General features: G+C 44.7%; 1 protein-coding gene across 1 annotated transcript in view; it reads right to left on the bottom strand.

Moving 5' to 3' along the window:
* The window catches only part of MTUS2 (microtubule associated scaffold protein 2), a 503536-nt gene that overhangs the window by 7625 nt on the left and 475711 nt on the right, over window positions 1–20200 (bottom strand). Inside the window, exons 11-15 of the mRNA XM_038385037.2 lie at window positions 18616–18721; window positions 13591–13664; window positions 9383–9481; window positions 7767–7886; window positions 6133–6230 (exon numbers count right to left, since the gene is read on the bottom strand). Of these exons, the coding sequence (XP_038240965.1) occupies window positions 6133–6230; window positions 7767–7886; window positions 9383–9481; window positions 13591–13664; window positions 18616–18721 (497 nt within the window). The remainder of the gene's footprint in view (window positions 1–6132; window positions 6231–7766; window positions 7887–9382; window positions 9482–13590; window positions 13665–18615; window positions 18722–20200) is intronic.

The raw sequence follows: 20200 nt of genomic DNA, 5'->3' as shown, positions 1-20200 counted from the left end.
GGTCCAGGTTGGGAGTGACTCAAAGTTGTTGTCATCCGATGGGTGTTTGGAGGACCACATGAAATATTGGGTAAAATTAGTCTGATTCTTAGTGGACAGGTGTCCACACTGCAAAACAAAACACTCCCCCAATTACTATTGGCTCTTCTTGGTATCCTTGATGGCAGCCGCAGCATATGCAGCCAGGATGAAAAGATCATGAAGACTAAATTGATGCTCCCTTCGGGTCAGGCTTAAAGCATGTTGGTGGGGCACTGTGTAACATGCTGTTCCTTTTCTGTGAATAAATAGGACATGTGCAATCTCTAGGGTGGTCAAGCTAATACTGATCATGAGCACAATGGGCCACTTAGCTCAATGCCATGGATGTCGGGTATCGCAGGCCAGGGGAGGCTGAGCCTCCCCAAACAGCCAGGCATGGCCCTGCACATGATCTGCCCTGAGGCCCCTCCTACTTCCCGCTCTCCCGTCCCGTGGGCCAGGGTTGGGGCTGGGGCTAGGCAGGGCTGGCCTGTGGCCAGGGGCTCGGGGCGGCTGGGGCTGGTGCTCAGGCCGCCCGGCGCTGGGGATGACCACCTGGCGCTCCAGGGCTAGGGGTGCTTGGGCCGCTCGCCAGGCACTCTGGGGCTGGAGATGCTGGGGCTGCCCGCCAGGTGCTCTGGGGCTGGGGGCACGTCACCTGGCAATGGGGGTGCTGGGGCCTTGCTGCCCGGCACTGAGCTGTGCCGACTGGCATTCTGGGGTTAGGGGTGCTCGGGCAGTCCGGGGCTGAGGTGGGCAGCCGGGGTCACAGTGGGGATCTCGGGACTCCAGCGGGGGCAGGGCGGGACCAGGGGCTAGCCTCTCCAAATAAGTGGTTCACGTGCTGCCCATGCTCTATTCAGTTACCTCAGAAATTAATTTGGCTTCATGTTTACAACATTTATTAAATATCAAACTGAACATTTTTGGAGAGATTTCTACCCAACTCTTTTTTAACTTTTCCATTTATGCTCTGAGCTGCGAGAGAAGAGTGTGTCTAAGGAGACATACCAATCTACCCATGAATTGGTTTTATACTGCTGCCCATCACTGCAGTACCTGAGCACCTGCCCTGTAAAATCCACAGCAACAGCGAAGTTCTTACGGGACTTCATAGAGTCTCTGATATGGCTCCTTTTTCAGGGTCAGCTTGGGGGAGGGGTTTTGATTTTTCTTAAAAGACTGCATTACTTTCCTCTTCCCCCGCCATCGCACAGCAGTGTGGGCCATAAAGCTTTTATGCAAGCCCAGATAGACCAACAACCAACCAATATGTGCCTGCCTGTTTTCTGAGTACAGTTTAGCAGGATGCTCACTGAGCACATTTAGGGAGTAACCCTACAGATCTTACTCCCATGAATGATTCTCAAAGCCAGTGAAGGCAATGGAGCTGCCCTCATAAGCTGAAATACACATGCAGCAGCTGGAGAATCAGGCCCTCAGAACATATTAGCCTCTTTTACATGTAATACTGCTTGCCAGCTACATAGGGTGATATCCAGTATTACAGTGAACTTGATAGACTGTCAGCCAACATACTCTCTTCTGTGACCTTCATAAACACTGCAGCTAGCAGCGGGGAGGAGGGCTGTGAGGTATATGCACAACCTACGGATAATTTAGGGAGACATTTGAGTAAAATAGTGCCTTCATAGCCAAGCACCCGTGAATAGGCTGTGCAATACAGACGTCCTCAGAAGAGAACCTGTTTTAGCATGCAGATACGGAAAAGAGCCCTGGCTTGTTACACTGCCTGTTTCATCTCCCACGTGGTGTGTCAGGATAGCACAGTTTCTGCTGTGTCATCTGATGTCATGTAACCAGACACAAGGAGAAACAAGTGTTACATTGCATTGGAGATTGAGGAGGCTTTTCCCTTCTAGGTAGAATACAGTGCTCCTGCTGCCTGTGTGCTGCCACATACTCCAGCAACCCTGCCACGTGCTTGGTCACGTTATGCCAGCCTTGCCTGTGTCATTTTATTCACAGAATCATGGATTCCAAGGCTGGAAGGGTCCACTGTGATCATCAAGTCTGACCTCCTGCATGGCACAGGCCATAGAACCTCCCCAAATTAATTCCCAGAGCAAATCTTTTAGAAAAATATCCAATCTTGATTTAAAAATTGCCAATGATGAAGAATCCACCAGGACCACTGATAAAGTGTTCCAATGGTTAATTTCTCTCCCTGTTAACAATTTACACCTTATTTCCAGTCTGAAGAGCTCATTATTAAATATTTGTTCTCCATGTAGGTATTTATAGACTGTAATTAAGTCACCTCTTAACCTTCCCTTTGTTAGGCTAAATAGACTGATGAGCTCCTTCAGTCTGACACTATAAGGAATGGTTTCTAATCCTTTAATCATTCTCATGGATCTTCTCTGAACCTTCTCCAATTTATCACCATCCTTCCTAAACTGACAAAGAATTCCAACAGCAGTCGTACCACTGCCAAATACAGAAGTAAAATAACCTCTCTACTCCTACTTGTGATTCCCCTGTTTATGGATCCCAGGATTGCCTTAGCTCTTTTGGCCACAGCATCACACAGGGAGCTCACGTTCAGCTGATTATCCACCACAACCCAGAAATCCTTTTCGAAGTCTGTGCTTTCCAGGACAAAGTCCCCCATTGTGTAAGGATGGCCTACATTCTTTGTTCCTAGCTGAATACATTTGGAGTTAGTCGTATTAAAATGCATACTGTGTGCTTGCACCCAGCTTACTGAGTGATCCAGATTGTTCTGAATCAGTGACCTGTCCTCTTCATTATTTACCACTTCCCCAATTTTTGTGTCATCTGCAAACTTTACCAGTGCTGATTTGAGGTTGATGGCATATGAATAGATGCGAAGTGATTGCACATTAACAATACACACACTGCCCATGAAGACACATGCCCCATCTAGCTCTTTTCCATCTTTCAAGTAGGATTTGTCATGGGTGCTATGGAAAAGAGACCTATTAGTATTCTTGTATCATCTAGAGACCCCCAATTGAGATCAGGACTCCATTGCACTGTATCAGCAGAGGTAAGACACACTCCCCTGAAGAGCTCACAGTCTGCAGAGCCAGGACAGATACAGAGTGGGGGGAAGGAAGGATTACTATTCCCATTCTATAGCAAAGGATTTAGGGGTTACAGTGGACGAGAAGCTGGATATGAGTCAACAGTGTGCTCTTGTTGCCAAGAAGGCTAACAACATTTTGGGCTGTATAAGTAGGAGCATTGCCAGTAGATCGAGGGACGTGATCATTCCCCTCTGTTCGGCATTGGTGAGGCCTCATCTGGAGTACTGTGTCCAGTTTTGGGCCCCACACTACAAGAAGGATGTGGAAAAATTGGAAAGAGTCCAGCGGAGGGCAACAAAAATGATTAGGGGGCTGGAGCACATGACTTATGAGGAGAGGCTGAGGGAACTGGGATTGTTTAGTCTGCAGAAGAGAAGAATGAGGCGGGATTTGGTAGCTGCTTTCAGCTACCTGGAAGGGGGTTCCAAAGAGGATGGATCTAGACTGGTCTCAGTGGTAGCAGATGACAGAACAAGGAATAATGGTCTCAAGTTGCAGTGGGGGAGGTTTAGGTTGAATATTAGGAAAAAAAATGTCATTAGGAGAATGGTGAGGCACTGGAATGGGTTACCTAGGGAGGTGGTGGAATCTCCTTCCTTAGAGGTTTTTAAGGTCAGGCTTGACAAAGCCTTGGCTGGGATGATTTAATTGGGGATTGGTCCTGCTTTGAGTAGGGGGTTGGATTAGATGACCTTCTGAGGTCCCTTCCAACCCTAATATTCTATGATTCTATAGATGGGAATCAGAGGCATAGAGAGGTTAAGTGATTTACCCAACACCACATAGGAATCTATGGCAGAACTGGGAACTGAACATGGATCACCAGCAATTTAACTGCAAGCAATTCTTCCTCCTTGGGAGATCAGCCCTCTCCTCTGATTGCTAAAACCCCTGGAGTTCTCAAGATGGAGGAGGAGGATGTAGAAAGGATTAGAATCAAATATTATCTCCTCACTGTCTCCATCATCAGCCACCTATTTTAACACTATCTACTGTACACTGATTCCCGCCTTCCACTGTGGGAGCCCCCCCACCTCGCCATCTGATTGGGTGTCAGGAACGCCCACCCCTACAGTTATGCTGATGCCCATATATACAGATCTGTTCATGTCCCCACCTCAGAGTGGGGCTGCCTCTTTCCTTCCTAGTGAGGTCAAGCAGCAGGGGTCAATCCTATTCCCTGCATCTGCCCAGAAGGCGGCAAAGGAACAGGGGGCTTGGATACTGCTCACTACATGATCTTAGATTGCCTAGTACATGAGCCCACCAACCTGCCCGAGTTGCTCCATGCCTGTACACTGCTGAGCTGAGGGTTTGGCTTGTGTTACCCACTTGAGTGGCAGATGGCTTTCTGGAGCTGACCTAGTGCAGGGCTGAGCTACGTGACTCTTAGAGGTTTACGCTGTGGACTGGACAGAGCCCTTGTTGAAGGAGGAAGCAGCATCACAGATTATTTTAAAGGATTACACATTTCTGTGAATGAGAATAGCCCCTGTTGTTACACTAGCTAAGATAAAACAATATGGGTTATCCTCCTGTCTGCTGTTCAACCTGACCACTAATTGAGGGCAAGAAGACATTTCACTCCATACAGAACGGGGTGAATTGTGGGAGTTTTATGTTTTCCTCTGAAGCATCAGGCATTAACCACTGTTGGAGACAAATTACTGGATGTCATTAGATTGCCTCTGTGTGAAAAATCTTATGTAAACCTCTCCCCATACCCATATCCTTCCTTAGAGGTTTTTAAGGTCAGGATTGACAAAGCCCTGGCTGGGATGATTTAGTTGGGGATTGGTCCTGCTTTGAGCAGGGGGTTGGACTAGATGACCTCCTGAGGTCCCTTCAAACCCTGATATTCTATGATTCTATGATCTAACAAGGCTGACAAATGATTTGCTTTAAAGTTGACTTTCCAGGTAGATCTTAAGTTCGGGATCCTCTCTGAATAGTTTATTTTTAAAGCAACATTCCCCACATTGAGAAATGTAGATAAAAGAAACAAAACAACACCTACAAGTGACTGTGGTAACTTATCTCCTAGATCCGTGGTTTTCAACCTTTTTTCATTTGTGGATCCCTAAAAAATTTCAAATGGAGGTGCGGACCCCTTTGGAAATCTTAGACAGTCTGCAGACCTGCAGGAGTCTGCGACCACAGACTGAAAACCACAGTCCTAGATGAATGCTGATGGGGCATATTCGCTTTTAAATGTCTATGTTCAGGAAGCTTTGGTTCATATATATATTAGGGAACTCCTGAAGTTAAGACTCATAAGGAAACCTAGCCACTAAGGAAAAACACTCTTTTAACTTAGCAGCATCCTTTCTGCAAATATGTGTAGAAAATAATTGTATCTAACTGACATTGAGTGTTAATCTGGTGAGCCTGGAAACGGTCGAGATGTGATACCATTTGTTTTGCCATAATGCCTACAAAAACTTGACAGTGGTTAGGTTGTTGCTGTGCTTGGCCCACAATATTAATATTGTCTCACTGTTTCCTTGTACTCCCCCTCTCTCTGTATCCATCTGGTGACTTGCACTTAGATTGTAAGCTCTTTAGGGCAGAGATTGTCTTTTTCTTCTCTGTTTATAGGTTGCCTAGCACAAAAGATTCTATTGCAATATATAATATAATATAATATAATATAATATAATATAATATAATATAATATAATATAATATAATATAATATGCTAAAGCACCCTTAGGTACAGTGACGTTACCAGAATAGTTAGTATATTACTGTGCAAACTGCTAGCTCTCCCGCACCCAGTAGCTGCTGACTAATAATGCGGCATTGACTCCGGACTCAGAGGCTACTGGGAATTTTGTGAGGCCGGGAGCTTAATGTAACATGGTTATGTAGCCAACCTCCTTTATGCTAAAATAAGCAGATGGGAATTAAAATAAGTTTCCGGGGTGGGGGAAATATGCTTAGTGTGACTGCTTCCGAAGAAGCTGTTAGCCACGGGTAGTTGTAGCGTTACTGGTTCCTGTAAAATTCAGGGTGGTTCACAAGTATCTGCACAAACCTTGTCACAAGGGTATTCTGATCAATCCTGACTCTCATGTCTTCATTCTGCTGTTGCAGCACCTGAATTTTTTCTTCCAGTATTGTGTTTTTTTCAGCCTGCAACAAGAGAAGGCTTGCTGAGTTTGCAGCAGTAGCAGCACTTGATGCGGGGGAATTTGGGTTTTAATCCCTAGGAAGAAGCTCTGTTTTTCTTACAGTAAGAGCTAATATTCATTGTCAGAGGAAGGTAGACTATTCTGGCTACAGATGCGATTTTAGGTTGTGAATAATTTACCAGCATGTTACTCCCATGAAATCAGTGGGGTGACACTGGTATGGCACTGAAGTGAGGCAGTGGTGAATTAGGTACAATGTTCTGAGTCAACAGAGTCAACCTTTCCCACCCTAGTACCCCTTTTATCTGTACTGGACCCCTCTGCTCCCCCCGCAGAACCTCCTGAACGTGTGTCTGAGTTCCCCCTCCCAAAGGGCAGGGGAGTCATGGTCCCCTGACATCTGCTGGGGTCACACACCCCATACTGAGACCTCCTGTAACAGGGTTATATAAATCATATCCCTCGTGGAAGTAGAACCCTACTGTCTGGCATGGTTGAGAAATAGCATAAACAGAATGACTGGAGACCACCTAGGCCAGTGCATGCAACTGTATTAGCTGTTTCCACATTCAGCTTTAGCTTAAGGAAGCAGCAGGTTAGAGAATGTTGTTAAAAAGTCTGAGCTGCGAAGGTCTATTTCACTCTATTTCCGTTCAATCAACTGGGTTCCCAAACTTTCCCATAAATAGAAACAAAGCTTGCTAAGTGCTGTGCTAAAGCAGCCAGCCCGGCTGGTGTGTGTGGCAATGGCTCATCTTGTCACGGTGCTAGAAGCCTGCTGTAGTTCACACAAGTCATGTCTCACAAAATGGCTCCACTTTACAATGAAAACATAACTCCTGGTTAACTGAAAAGTTCATACCTGGGGAGACCAAAACACAAAGAGAGAGAGAATAGAGTGGCTAGGAGGCAGTGTTATCTTTATGGTGGGGAGCTATAATTCAAAGCACTTGCAGCATGATCCTAACCTGGGATTTCTGGTTGCACCCTTGCTAATTTACACTACTGAGCAAGACTTCTCACCAGTTACTGAATCAAGGAGCCACATGGCACAAGTGTCCTCTCCTTCTTCCACCCATGTTGCTCCCGCCTTGTTGGCTGCCCCTACTCCTGACTTTGGAGGCAGGGGAGAGGGACAGCTGGTGCTCCATAATTAGTTATAGGGATGCAGGTATCACAGCGGCCCCCCTCCTCCACTGTCTCCTGCCCTACCTAACCTCTCCCTGCAAGCGGAGCAGATTTCAAAGTGAAAACCAGAGAGACCAGCACGGGGAGTCCTGGAGAGGTTTTGGGGGATGTCATGGGGATGAAGGAGGGGGAGGGGTGGTAGAAGTAGATAAAAAGAAGCACCCCCTTCCCACTTTCCCTTTCAGAATGAAAAACTGGGACACTTCACAGGAAAGTGCAGGGGGCAGAAAACATTATTTAGCCCTCTGTGATCCCTTCATTGTGTTTCTCCAGTCCCGGCCTCCTCCCACTCCAGTTTAGCTCCTAGCTTCCCATTTCCCTGTTCTGGGAGGGGAAAACGATAACTGACCAGCTTTTCCAGTTCCATGATCCTCTTTTCCTGTTGATGAATTAGCTGATTCTTCATTTCCAAAACCTGCTTCAGGCTATTCATATCTTCTTCTAAGTGCTGATATGGAGCTAGTGTAACCTAGGAAAAGAAGGATGACAGTGAATTCTAAGTTTTCCAACCGTAATCACATATTCAGCCACTTGGTAAAATTGTCCCAAACACCCAACTGATTTAGAGCCTAACTCCCATGAAAGCCAAGGGGATGCAGGCTCCGAAATCACTGGGGTTGTTTTGAAAATGTTACCCACTATCACCATTCAATCATTTTAGCTATATACCTAACTTCATAAGAGAGACACGGTGGGTGAGGTATTGCAGTAGGTGAAAGAAATCCGAATGTTGCTCAGTACCCATGACCCGACCCACTGCTAGGTCTCCTAATATATAGAATTGTTTATGTCTGTGCAGAGCTTTACTCTTTCTGGAGAAGAGCACAAGTGTGAAATAGCAACAAAGTTTGGAGATGGGCTGGGTGTTTGCAGGTTAGAACAACAGCGGATCTCTCTGTCTGTGGTGTATGTGGCAAAACTATTCATAAAGATTAAAGTCCCAGAGGGGAGACAGACAGTGAATCGGGACACAAAGATACTCCCCTTTCCATCTTAGTACCTCTGAAGTTAGGGGGCTTAGGGTTCAATTGACCAAAGCAGTATTGGCCCGCATTTTTTCCTCAGTTACACTGAATGTAATCCAGAGTAACACCAATGACTTCAGTTACTTCGGCTTTACAACTCAATCCACTGTTGCGGGTGTCAATACTCCGGATTTACAGCCGTGTAACTCAAAACAGAATCTGGCCCTTTACACACATTTTGCTCTGAGAGGGCAAGTTCACCGGCATACCCCAGTTGTGTTGGCTGCTCTGATGGAAAGAAGCAGGCGCTGACCTCAATCTAGCCCATAGAAAATTCCAAGGCACTAGAAAGTAGGGAGTTCTGCATTCTCAAAAGGTATGTGGGGCCCAATGTTAGAAAATGGTCTTCATTACGTCCAATTTCCTACAGAGTTTGCTAATAATGGGCTTCATTTCGACCACCAGCTTTAGGGATTCTATCGCTTTGTCATATTTTGAACAGGATGTTGATGGAATAAACCTCTCCTGTGATATCTCCTGGGCCAGACAGTCCATTACAGGAAAAATGAGGATGGATAGCAAAGAATCCCAGCAGGGTGAGGGGGAGAGGCACATTAATATGAAAAGATGTGAAGAGGAAAGAGAAACACCACAGAGGGGAGAAGAGAGAGGATTGGGGAACTAAAAAAGTAATGGAGGGAGCCGGAGAAAAAGCCCAAGAAACAGAACTACAGAGGCAGAATGCAAGTGAGAAATAGACAAGATGAAGCAAAACCAGATATGGATGGATAATGACCCAGTAATAGAGAGAGTGGGAGATCTTTGTATCCAGAGCCACACGTAGATTCCAATCCCCCATACAAAGCTCAGGATCCAGAGCTTTGGTTTGGGCCCATTTGAGCTGAGATTTCCTTTGCTAATAATCTACCAATACAAATGTGGGCCATATTTACAAGCAGGTCCTGCTGTTTTTAAAATGTATATTAAGGTTGTTAGCTACCTCTAGTTGCTCTTCAGTGTTTTTCTTTAAAGCCTCCTCAAATCGCTTTGCTTTGTCCCTTAGAGAATGGCTCTGGAAGGTGAGGGTATCTACTTGGTCCTGCAATTAATGACAAGTAAAAAAACCATTAGGCTCTAATGATGAAAATCATTTCCCACCACAAAGTACATGGGGGAACTGAGAAGAAGGGCTTAGAAGCTACTGCGAGAGGACATTTTTACATGAAATCGCAGTGGAGATTTTGATAACTTGGTAACTAACTGAATCAGGATTTCACATGGAGAACCTGAGATTAATCATGTGGTTAGCTTAAATTGGCCGCCAACAGCTGCTTCTAAAACTGTATCAAGGTAAGATATCCTAGCCCTTTTGGCTGTGTGAGACCAAGTGCACTTGCTTTGAAGGACAGGCATGTTTGTGTCATACTCATGAAGCAGATAACCTCTATAAGGTTAGTGCTCCTCAGGGTTCAGCATGGGGAGGTACTCAAATACTGCCCACAATCCCAAGCTTCAGAGCAGCTAGAAGCCTCGGCTAAAATGATAAGCAGTGAAAGAGTCAGGAGCGGTGCCAGTTTCTTCCCAATGGGGAGGCTGAGGTGGGCTACACAGAAAATTTTGGGGTCTGCATCCCACATCACCACAAGGCCACACCCCCTGTTCCTCTTCAGATAAGTGCTGGTCCCACCTTCTCCTTCCCCCTTGGGGCCCCATCCCCAGGCCAGGTCGGAAGCCGGAAGCCAGAGCCAGACAGTGCAAGGCAGCTGCTGCACTGGCTGGTGCCAGGGTTTCAGGGGTCATGGCACTCCCCTGTCTTCTCCTCCTGCTGTTGTTGCTTGGGGCCCCAGGGTTGCAGCTCCTCCTCAGCTCCCCACCACCCTTCGACTGCTCGCAGCCGACCTGGCTCCAGAGCTGGCAGAGCCCTCAGAGAGCAGCAACCATGGTGGCAGGGCCCAGGAGCATGGGATGGAGTGGGTCAGTCCAGGCCGCTGTGGGGAACCGTGGACCCTCCACCTGCTCTGAGTGGCATGCCCCGGCAGACGCGGACACAGGCCAGGGGCTGCTCTCAGGCCTCCTGGCCTCCTGTCTGGGCTTACTTCTGCACTGCTGCTGGCGATGGCACTGCCTTCAGAGCTGGGTGGCCCTCTAGAGAGTGGTGGCTGCTGGCCGGGCACCCAGCTCTGAAAGCAGCACTGCTGCCAGCAGCAGCTGAGAAGTAGCTGCATAACATTTAACCTTTGCACTGGGAAGGGTGGCTATAGGGGGCTAAGATAAATTTTGAGGTGGCTATAGCCCTTGCAAGCCTCCCCTCCCCCCAGTGCTACCTCTGGAAAGAGTTAACGTTATTGACTTTGTACTGTCATCATGTTTCAGAGTTAACACTCCACTAAGATTAAAGGGGGTGGGAGGGAGAAATACCATGGGGAAATAGTTTTACTTTGTGTAATGACTCATCCATTCCCAGTCTCTATTCAAGCCTAAGTTAATTGTATCCAGTTTGCAAATTAATTCCAATTCAGCAATCTCTCGTTGGAGTCTGTTTTTGAAGCTTTTTTGTTGAAGGATAGCCACTCTTAGGTCTGTGATCGAGTGACCAGAGAGATTGAAGTGTTCTCCAACTGGTTTTTGAATGTTATAATTCTTGACGTCTGATTTGTGTCCATTCATTCTTTTACGTAGAGACTGTCCAGTTTGGCCAATGTACATGGCAGAGGGGCATTGCTGGCACATGATGGCATATATCACATTGGTAGATGCGCAGGTGAACGAGCCTCTGATAGTGTGGCTGATGTGATTAGGCCCTATGATGGTATCCCCTGAATAGATATGTGGTCAGAGTTGGCAACGGGCTTTGTTGCAAGGATAGGTTCCTGGGTTAGTGGTTCTGTTGTGTGGTGTGTGGTTGCTGGTGAGTATTTGCTTCAGATTGGGGGGCTGTCTGTAAGCAAGGACTGGTCTGTCTCCCAAGATCTGTGAGAGTGATGGCTCGTCCTTCAGGATAGGTTGTAGATCCTTGATGATGCGTTGGAGAGGTTTTAGTTGGGGGCTGAAGGTGATGGCTAGTGGCGTTCTAAGCTTGAATAGAGACTGGGAATGGATGAGTCATTACACAAAGTAAAACTATTTCCCCATGGTATTTCTCCCTCCCACCCCACCCCCCACTGTTCCTCTGATATTCTTGTTAACTGCTGGAATTAGCCTACCTTGCTTGTCACCATGAAAGGTTTTCCTCCTTTCCCCCCCCTGCTGCTGGTGATGGCTTATCTTAAGTGATCACTCTCCTTACAGTGTGTATGATAAACCCATTGTTTCATGTTCTCTGTGTGTGTGTATATAAATCTCTCCTCTGTTTTTTCCACCAAATGCATCCGATGAAGTGAGCTGTAGCTCACGAAAGCTTATGCTCTAATAAATTTGTTAATCTCTAAGGTGCCACAAGTACTCCTTTTCTTTTTGCAAATACAGACTAACACGGCTGCTACTCTGAAACCTGCAGTCAGAATGTAGGTAACTCTTTTGATGATGATGTATGAGGCAGAACAGAATCCAGCTTGCTCTTTCGTCACGGCATTAGCTCTGCAGCACTAAAACAATACTACAGGTTATAAAACAACTCACCTAGCTCAGTGATGTGATTCAAGAGACACTCAATGTACTTTTGACCCTGGTGAAGGCTTCAGACTGAAACATGTAGGTGTTATTGATCCTACTGCTGTAGCTAGGCTCTTTAATTACTTTATGGAATAAAGGATTTTAAATGTTAACCTCAGTGAACCACTGTCTTGGAAGTTTCAGTACTCACACAGGTGCATTATTTAACAGTTATAGCTCTGCCTCATGATGAGCACAGAGTTCCTGATTGTGGCCTGTGGATAACTTTGCACGATAACAAGGAAATCTTGTTTTGTAAGTAAGCAAGATACACAGCAGGGGAGCAATGATTTGAGAAACAATCTGATCAGAAAAGTGATTGTATTAAAATGGTGCATTAATAGGTCAAGATTTTAATTTTCCTACCTTACGTACAGCATCTGCAAAAGCTGCAGTTGCTGTGGAGACCAATCATTTTGATGTCCTGTCTTTTGTCTGTGTAAAATCTTAACCATAACCTTCCATTAATGTAGTTTATTGCACCGAATAATAGAACCACTGATACAATTTTCAATTCTATAGCTACACAGTCAATGCTGCTGCAATAGCTGTGTGGAATTGTGCAAGTTACTTGTTTTTTGAAAAGCAAAATTAGTCTTTGACTAGATAAACAAGCAGCGCTAACACCATTTAACATGGCACCTTTACTTGTTCATACAAGAGCTGCACATTTAGCATGCATCACAGGGACACACTTTGTCCTGGTGGATTTCGATCTCAGTCTAGAGAACTGAAAGCTGAATTTCACTATACCCATTTTAAGTTGATCTGATTTTCAGCTGGTCATTATGGGGAGAAATTGTGCCAGGCAAACAGAGACAGGACAGGGCAAGTGACGGATTAGAGCTGCAGAACCCAAAGGGGAGATTTTACAAATTGGTATATAAAACTACTATGAGGACAAGAGTCCAGCTGGGATGGATGAGGAAAGCTAGATTTTGCTCCCATTCACTTGGCTGGGAGCAAGATGGGCCTGAAGAAGGCGAATGAATCAACACATTTTTTAAAAAACTTCTTAAAATCTATTTCCCCAGCTGCAATTTCTTTGCTTTTGGGGTTTTCCCTCTTCTCCTTCAGGCACATTTAGCGTTTTGCTGCTTCCACTGGAGGGAGAGAAGCTGAGGAGGCATCGTTGTAGCTAGCATTCAGCTTGAAAAGAATGAGCACAAGAGCCAAGCAGAGCAGAGGGGTTAGCCAATCAGCACAGATAAAATGTGCATAATTGCTGGACAGTCCTTTAAAAATCATCATACAGTAATTATGCAAATCCCTAAGCTCGGATTGACTAATAACAGCAATTAAGCCAATCAGAATGCCGGGATTCACATACTATAGTTATTGAGAACTATTGGCATGGTCATGTTGCAAATCAGACATCCAGAACCCATCCATGTGTGGGGAAGTGCCTTCCTGAGAAAATGCTGCTCCGTTAGGGTGCAGTAACTATACAGCACCCATGCCCTCAGACTGGCTGAGAGAATTCCATGTCACTGAAGTGCTACCATAATGACCAGTTTTGCAGCATCATTGGGCTTTGGACATAACGAAAGTATTAACCTGGAGTGACAGCCGCAGTTTTTCAAAACTCTCTTCCAATTCTTTCTTTTCCAGTTCGTGGGCAGACATCAGTTCTAGGGAAAATCCATAAACATTACATTGCTAAGAAACAGTATAAGTCATGGACAGCGAGTACATTTATCTTCCCTATCATGAACCAAACTTTATTAGGAAGGCAGCTCTAGTGGACTGAGCAGGGCCTAGGAGCCAGGCAATAACTCATTGCATGGCCTTGGGCAAATCACAAAAGCCTAAATTTTCAAAAGCATCCACTGATTTTGCGTGCCTCCATTTCTGAGGGCCTTGTAATCAGAGGTACTGAGAACACACAGCTCTCGCTGAGTCTGACTGGAATGGTGGGTGCTCAGACCTTTGAAAACCAGGCCCTTAATATTTCCAGGCATACATCAAAAACTGAGGTACCCCGAATGAGTGGACAATATTAAGTTTGGGCCTTAAATCTCTTGCATGTGTCCAGGTCCCCATCTGCAAAAATGTGTGTAAGAATATTTACCTAGGATTTTTCACAGAAATACTGGGAGGGTTAATTAATTAATGAGCATGTTGTACTTTGAAGATCATAAAGTACTATATAAGTATTATATGATTATTTTTATAATTATTGGAATAAGTCACCCAACTATGATTTAATAATCAGAAGGAGATTAAAGTTTAACAACTAAACCGATTGTAGCAAATTGTGACTGAATAAATAAAATCGGCTCTCTCCAAGCAGCCTTGTTCACGAATGCTTGGAGTACATTACAATTTAACTGGTGCAATGCCATTTTCATTCACAAGAGGGTACTTGAAACCTGTGCTAGGAGAAGAACGCACAAAAATTCTGATAGCACATGCCACAATAGTAACACTGGAGTTCCATCATTGAAAAATAAAGTAGCTGAATAGTTAAAAATATCCTCAATCAGGGAACAGTTTTGTTTTCAAAAGGAATAATAATTTTAAAAGATACCAAACTATCTTCTGTCTATAGGATGAGGAAACAGGTTGCAGAGTTCAATTAACATAGAGTAGATGGTTCTGAACTGTGTTTCTAAAAGGCTGAGCACAAACCTAAGCAATATTACTTAATTCAGGAATGTAATAGAAAAATCTAGTACAGTGGTACAGGGTGCACTACGCCAAGAGATCCCTTGCTAGAGGCTTCAGTGTCCTGACACACCCATCCCAAGAAAGGAGCAGTAGAGGACTCCTCCAAGCAGCCTAGAGTGGCTGCAGGAGAAACAGCCAATCAGAAAGGCTGCAGGAGGGCCATATAAAAGAAGCTCCAGAGCCAGAGACAGTTCCTTGCTGGAGCTAGAGCAGTGGCTCTCAGCCTTTCCAGACTAATGTATCCCTTTCAAGGGTCTGTTTTGTCTTGCGTACCCCCAAGTTTCACCTCTCTTAAAAACTACTTGCTTACAAAATCAGACAAAAATACAAAAGTGTCACAGCACACTATCGCTGAAAAATTACTTACTTTCTCATTTTTACCATATAATTTGACTTTGTGTCTGTCACAGAGGTCACGGAAGTCACGGAATCCATGACTTTGCATGATCTCTGTGACTTCTTTAGGCGCCAGTGTGGCCCCAGGGCCACCTAAGCAGCTGGCTTTGGGGCCAGCTGGTCAGGTGACCCCCAGGACAGCCACATCAGCTGCTGCTGGAGCAGCCCCGGGAACAGCCACACCAGCTGCTGCTACTGTGGTCCCCGGCAGCAGTCCTGGAGCAGCATTGTCCACTGGCCACAGAAGCGGTCCCTGGGTAGCTGGACAGAGCAGCCATGGTCCATGGCCCCCAGCAGCGGTCCCTGGCTGGCCATCTGGAGCAGCTGCGGTCCACGGTCCCGGACAGATGGTGTCGCAGGCCCTGGGCGCCCCCCCCCTTCCCACAGCAGCAGCCCTGCCCGCTCCCCCCCAGCAGTGGCCCCCATGGATGTCCCCCAGCAGTGCCCCCACACCCTCTCAGCACCCCCCCCCCCCAAGATTTAATCACAGGTATTTTTAGTATAAGTCATGGACAGGTCACAGGCCATAAATTTTTGCTTATTGCCCATGATCTGTCCCTGACTTTTACTAAAAATACCCGTGACTAAATCATAGTCTTACATAGAATTAATTTCTTACATAGAATGATAAAATAAATCAACTGAAATACAAATATTGTATGTATATCTCAGTGTACAGTATATAGAGCAGTATAAACAACTCATTGTCCGTACGAAATTTTAGTTTGTACTGACTTCGCTAGTGCTTTTTATGTAGCCTGGTGTAAAATAGGCAAATATCTAGATGAGCTGATGTACCCTCTGGAAGATGTCTGCATGCCCCCCAGAGGTATGCGAACCCTGGCTGAGAACCAGGGAGTTACAGGAGTGCAGATGGTGTTCCTGGCTGGTCAGAGGAAACTGCAATACCATAGACAGCTCAGTGCTTGCAGGGACCATGGGAGCGAGGAAAAGCTCCTGCCTGGCTGCTGGGCCTGAAATTAGATGAGCCCTGAGGTAAGGGTGAAGCTTTGGTGAAGGCTGGGGCTGTGGGGAAGTGGCCCAGGGAACTGAAAGCAGTGTAATTAAAGAGACACGATGGCATGTGGATGCTATTCTTATGGTCCCTGGGCTGGGACCCGGAGTAGTGGGTGGACCAGAGGTCCCCCACCCATAGCCACTGGGGAACTGGCCTACAATCGGACAGCAATTAACCTCCAGAAGGGGAACTGAACTACTTAGTGGCCCAGCTGGGGAGCTAGGAACCAGAACAGACTATGAGAGCGAAACTATTGCCTCCAGACAGGAAGCCCTGGGGGTATGGCCTGATACCAGAGCCAGGACTATTTAAAGACAGCAGACACACCCAATCAGAAGCGGTGCTTGAGAGAGGTGGGGTGCCATGCCGTTACATAGTTATTTAGATATTAGGCATCCGGTGTGTGTCTGTGTGTTTGTGTGTGTGTGTACGAGAGAGTGGTACCCACTGCATATCAATCCACACAAGAAAATTGATGTGTTTTGTGTTTTATTCTGAAGTGCCTGTGTTCTGATTGTCTGATCAGATCACATGGACACACAACAATAAGGCAAAGGATTGAGGGTAAAATTTTCATAAGTGTCTAAGTGACTAAGAAGCATATGCCTATTTTCCAAAGAGATTTAGGCCCAGATTTTAAAAGGTATTTAGGTGTTGCTCTGCTCAGCATTGCAAGGCTTAAGTGATTTTGGAGATTAAATCTCATTTTCAAAAGTGAAAGTTAAGGGAACTTAAGTTCCTAAATGCCTCAGTCACTTTTGAAAATGAGACTTTGGTTCCTAAGTCTCAAGGTATTAAAGTGCTGATCAGAGCAACATCTACATATCTTTAAAATGCAGGTCTCAGAAACCTAATTCCTATTGACTTTCAATGAAGTTTAGGCTTCAAAGAGTCTATATCTGTCTTGACAATGGGATGTAGGCTTCTAAAACAATGACATTTTTAAACATTTTACCCTAAGTTCTGGATCTCCATTACTTGGGAATATCACCAATACAGACAGAATTCAGCTCTCAGTTGCAAGTATGCAGCTCCCTGTGACTTCAAAGGGAGTCATGCATTTGAATCTCATTTGGCATAATGCAGACTTCTCATACTGTGACATCCTGAGTGGTGCAGAGAGCCACCAAGTGAAGCTATGGGAAGCTGAGTGCTCAGCACCTGGTGGGATCAGGCCTGAAGTTGTTCACAGTTTGCTGATCACAGCATGACAGTTCCTTCCAACCTGAGTGAAGGATTCCTCCCATGCAGTATTTCGGTCTGAAATGCACTGGAGAACTAACCGCTTCCTTTTTTAGCTCCCTTTATAGGTGTTTGACGCTACTCACTGGTGGGTTTATATACAACACCATTAGCACCAGGGTCTTCATTTTAAATAATATCACAGCTGCATTCTCCAACGCAGCAGTTTAATTCCTTTTGTCTCCACGGTTAATGCTCACCATCCTTCACAGTCTAAGACTATTAGCTAAAACTAACATTTCATTTCATGAAGAGCCTGACTGTGCATGGTTCCCAGTACCTCTCAGTTCTCACTAACCCCCAGAGAGTGGAGGGCAGGTGTCACCTTTCAGGGTCCAGCTTGACATTAGCAGTGACATGTCTAGTTTAAGGCTGTAACCATGCTTCCATAAAAACAATTGTCCTGTCATTATTCAGGGGTCAAAATCATTTGCACATACTTTACGTATTTATTATACACCACATCAATCAGTATAAATTCCCTAGAAATGGTCAGTAATGTAGGCTTATGACATTATTCTCATCAAAGCCCCTGATGTAATAGAAAAGATGGCATGCAGTTTTACAAAACGAAGGGGAGGAATTGGTGATTAAACTGGGCTGGATACCATGTGCCTGCCAGGAGCCTCTCTGCAGTGACAATGTGTGCATAAGGTCTTGCATTTCGATAGTGGCTGATCAGGAAGGGGAAGGTGTTGGGGAGCAGCATTCTACAACACTGGCGCCCATAGCAATAGCCCTTAACTTATACCTGGCAAAATCAAACCTCTGAGCATTGCAGCACTGACTCTAAAGTGCAGAGTTATTCCCTGACCTGTATTTATGAGTGGGATCAGTCTAATTTTAAATGTGTACAACAATGATGTTTCCATTAAGAGTGACTGGAGTCCTCCTGTGTTCTGGAGTGGATGTCAGGGTATACTGAACAATCAAAAGGCATGGGTTCCGCCTTTTCTAGTCAACCCTTATCTTAAGCATTATGCATGTACTGAGGTGCTTTTCTGCTCTTGTCCTTGGCAGCAAAGACAGCTGATGAAGGTTTATAGAGTTTCATTGTGGAATATTGTTTCCTCCCTTTATCACCTCCCTACAGTGCAACTACATAGTGAGAATTTAGTCCAAAGTTAGAGGGCCAGAGTTATCGGCCAACTGTGATTTTGTCATCTGATGGGGATTAAGGAGCTTCAAGCCTATCTCACAGCACTCCCAACTTTAGGATTAGGATGGCTCCGTAGGTATAAGTGTCCCAGGATTACCTTGAACTTTGTTGTCATGCTCATCCTGGAGTACTGCAATGGCAACTGTATGATTGTTTTCTATCTCTAACATTGCAGCTTCGTGAGTGGCTGAAATATCTTCCACCTGTTCAAAAGACAACAAAATGAAGTTATGGACAGAAAAATATTAGTGCTATGGAGCACCAACAGGAGGAACTATCAGAAAACACCAGGGACTTGGAAAATTACAGATGACATGGATTGAGTGCAATGGTTCTTATGTTATCAAGTGTAATGATTAATTGCAGAAAGTGTGTTATGACTCCTGGAGTGATGGCATGTGGCCACTGCAGCCTGCTTTGCTGCTCTTGCAACTTAATGGTAACAATAGTGGTATTTAAAAAAAAACCACAGGCTGAAAACCTTTCATTTGTCAAGGCCATTTATGTGTTCAGAAATCTCAGCAGCCCATAAACTGAAATGTTATTAACAAACCAGACTCTCCTGTATGATCTGATAAACAGACCCAGTTCCTGGGTTTATTGCCCTTCATAGTATTCTACTACAATTATTTTTATTTTAAGACTTTGAATTAACCTCAATGGAAGATGCCAAAAAGATTTAGCATTTATTTATAGAAAAACAGTGAAAATAATAGCTATCGGCAAATATAATTTGTTAATTGAACAATAATTATCTAGAGAATCATCATTACAAACTCCTATTCCCAGCTAAAATGCTAATATGCTTATTAATCCAATCCCAGTAAATCAGTGATACCCTTTGTTAATATACGCACACGTATTTTCAAGTTGGTGCAGAAATAAATGATTGAGATGCCCTGAAATCAGAAAGTTTCCCTTCTTCTTCTCTTACTGATCACTGAAAGCTTTCCTGTTGTTTCAGTCAGATGCAAACAACGACAAAAGCTACATGATAATATATAGACCAGGAAACCTTTCCACTGCCTACATTCAGATAACACAACTGTTGGTTTTGTGTAAGGAGCGACAATGGATCGTTCCTTCACATCTTTTGTTATAGGGCCTGTGGATAAGATATAGCCAGATTCCAAATTTTTCTTGTTATGTCCATGAGACCCAGGAGTGAGAATATAGAATTACTTGACTGCAATATTAGGCCAATCCAGTGGCTAAATAGGCAAGGAGGTGAATATATTAAAAAGTAGTTCAACAAAGTGCACTTTATTCCTCAGCTCCCATTGGTGGATCACACACTGGTTTATTTTTGATATGATAATGACAATAAAGAATAAATATATATAAATAAGACTAATGGGAGTTTTGTCTGAATAAATCACATAGGATTAAAACCTCATAATTCAGCTGAGATTCATTCTTAGCACCAGAGATGTGCATCAAGTAAAATATAATGGAATTGTGTCATGTAGCTGTTATCAAAACACAATGCTCATAAAAAAATCAAGTAAAACAGCCTCAGACTTTTGAATATTCATCCATACTTGTCCAGTGACAAATAACCACTCTCTCATTCTGATGAACTATTGCAAGGATTCTACAACTACATTGTTTCTTGTGACAATGCTGATCAGACAATTAATCTACCACATAATACACTGGAATCATTTCAATCTCTTTTACAG

The sequence above is a fragment of the Dermochelys coriacea genome, chromosome 1 (assembly GCF_009764565.3).
Source record: "Dermochelys coriacea isolate rDerCor1 chromosome 1, rDerCor1.pri.v4, whole genome shotgun sequence".
Lineage (NCBI taxonomy): Eukaryota > Metazoa > Chordata > Testudines > Dermochelyidae > Dermochelys > Dermochelys coriacea.
The sequence above is the reverse complement of the archived record's forward strand: the minus strand, read 5'-3'. Positions and strand labels throughout refer to the sequence as shown.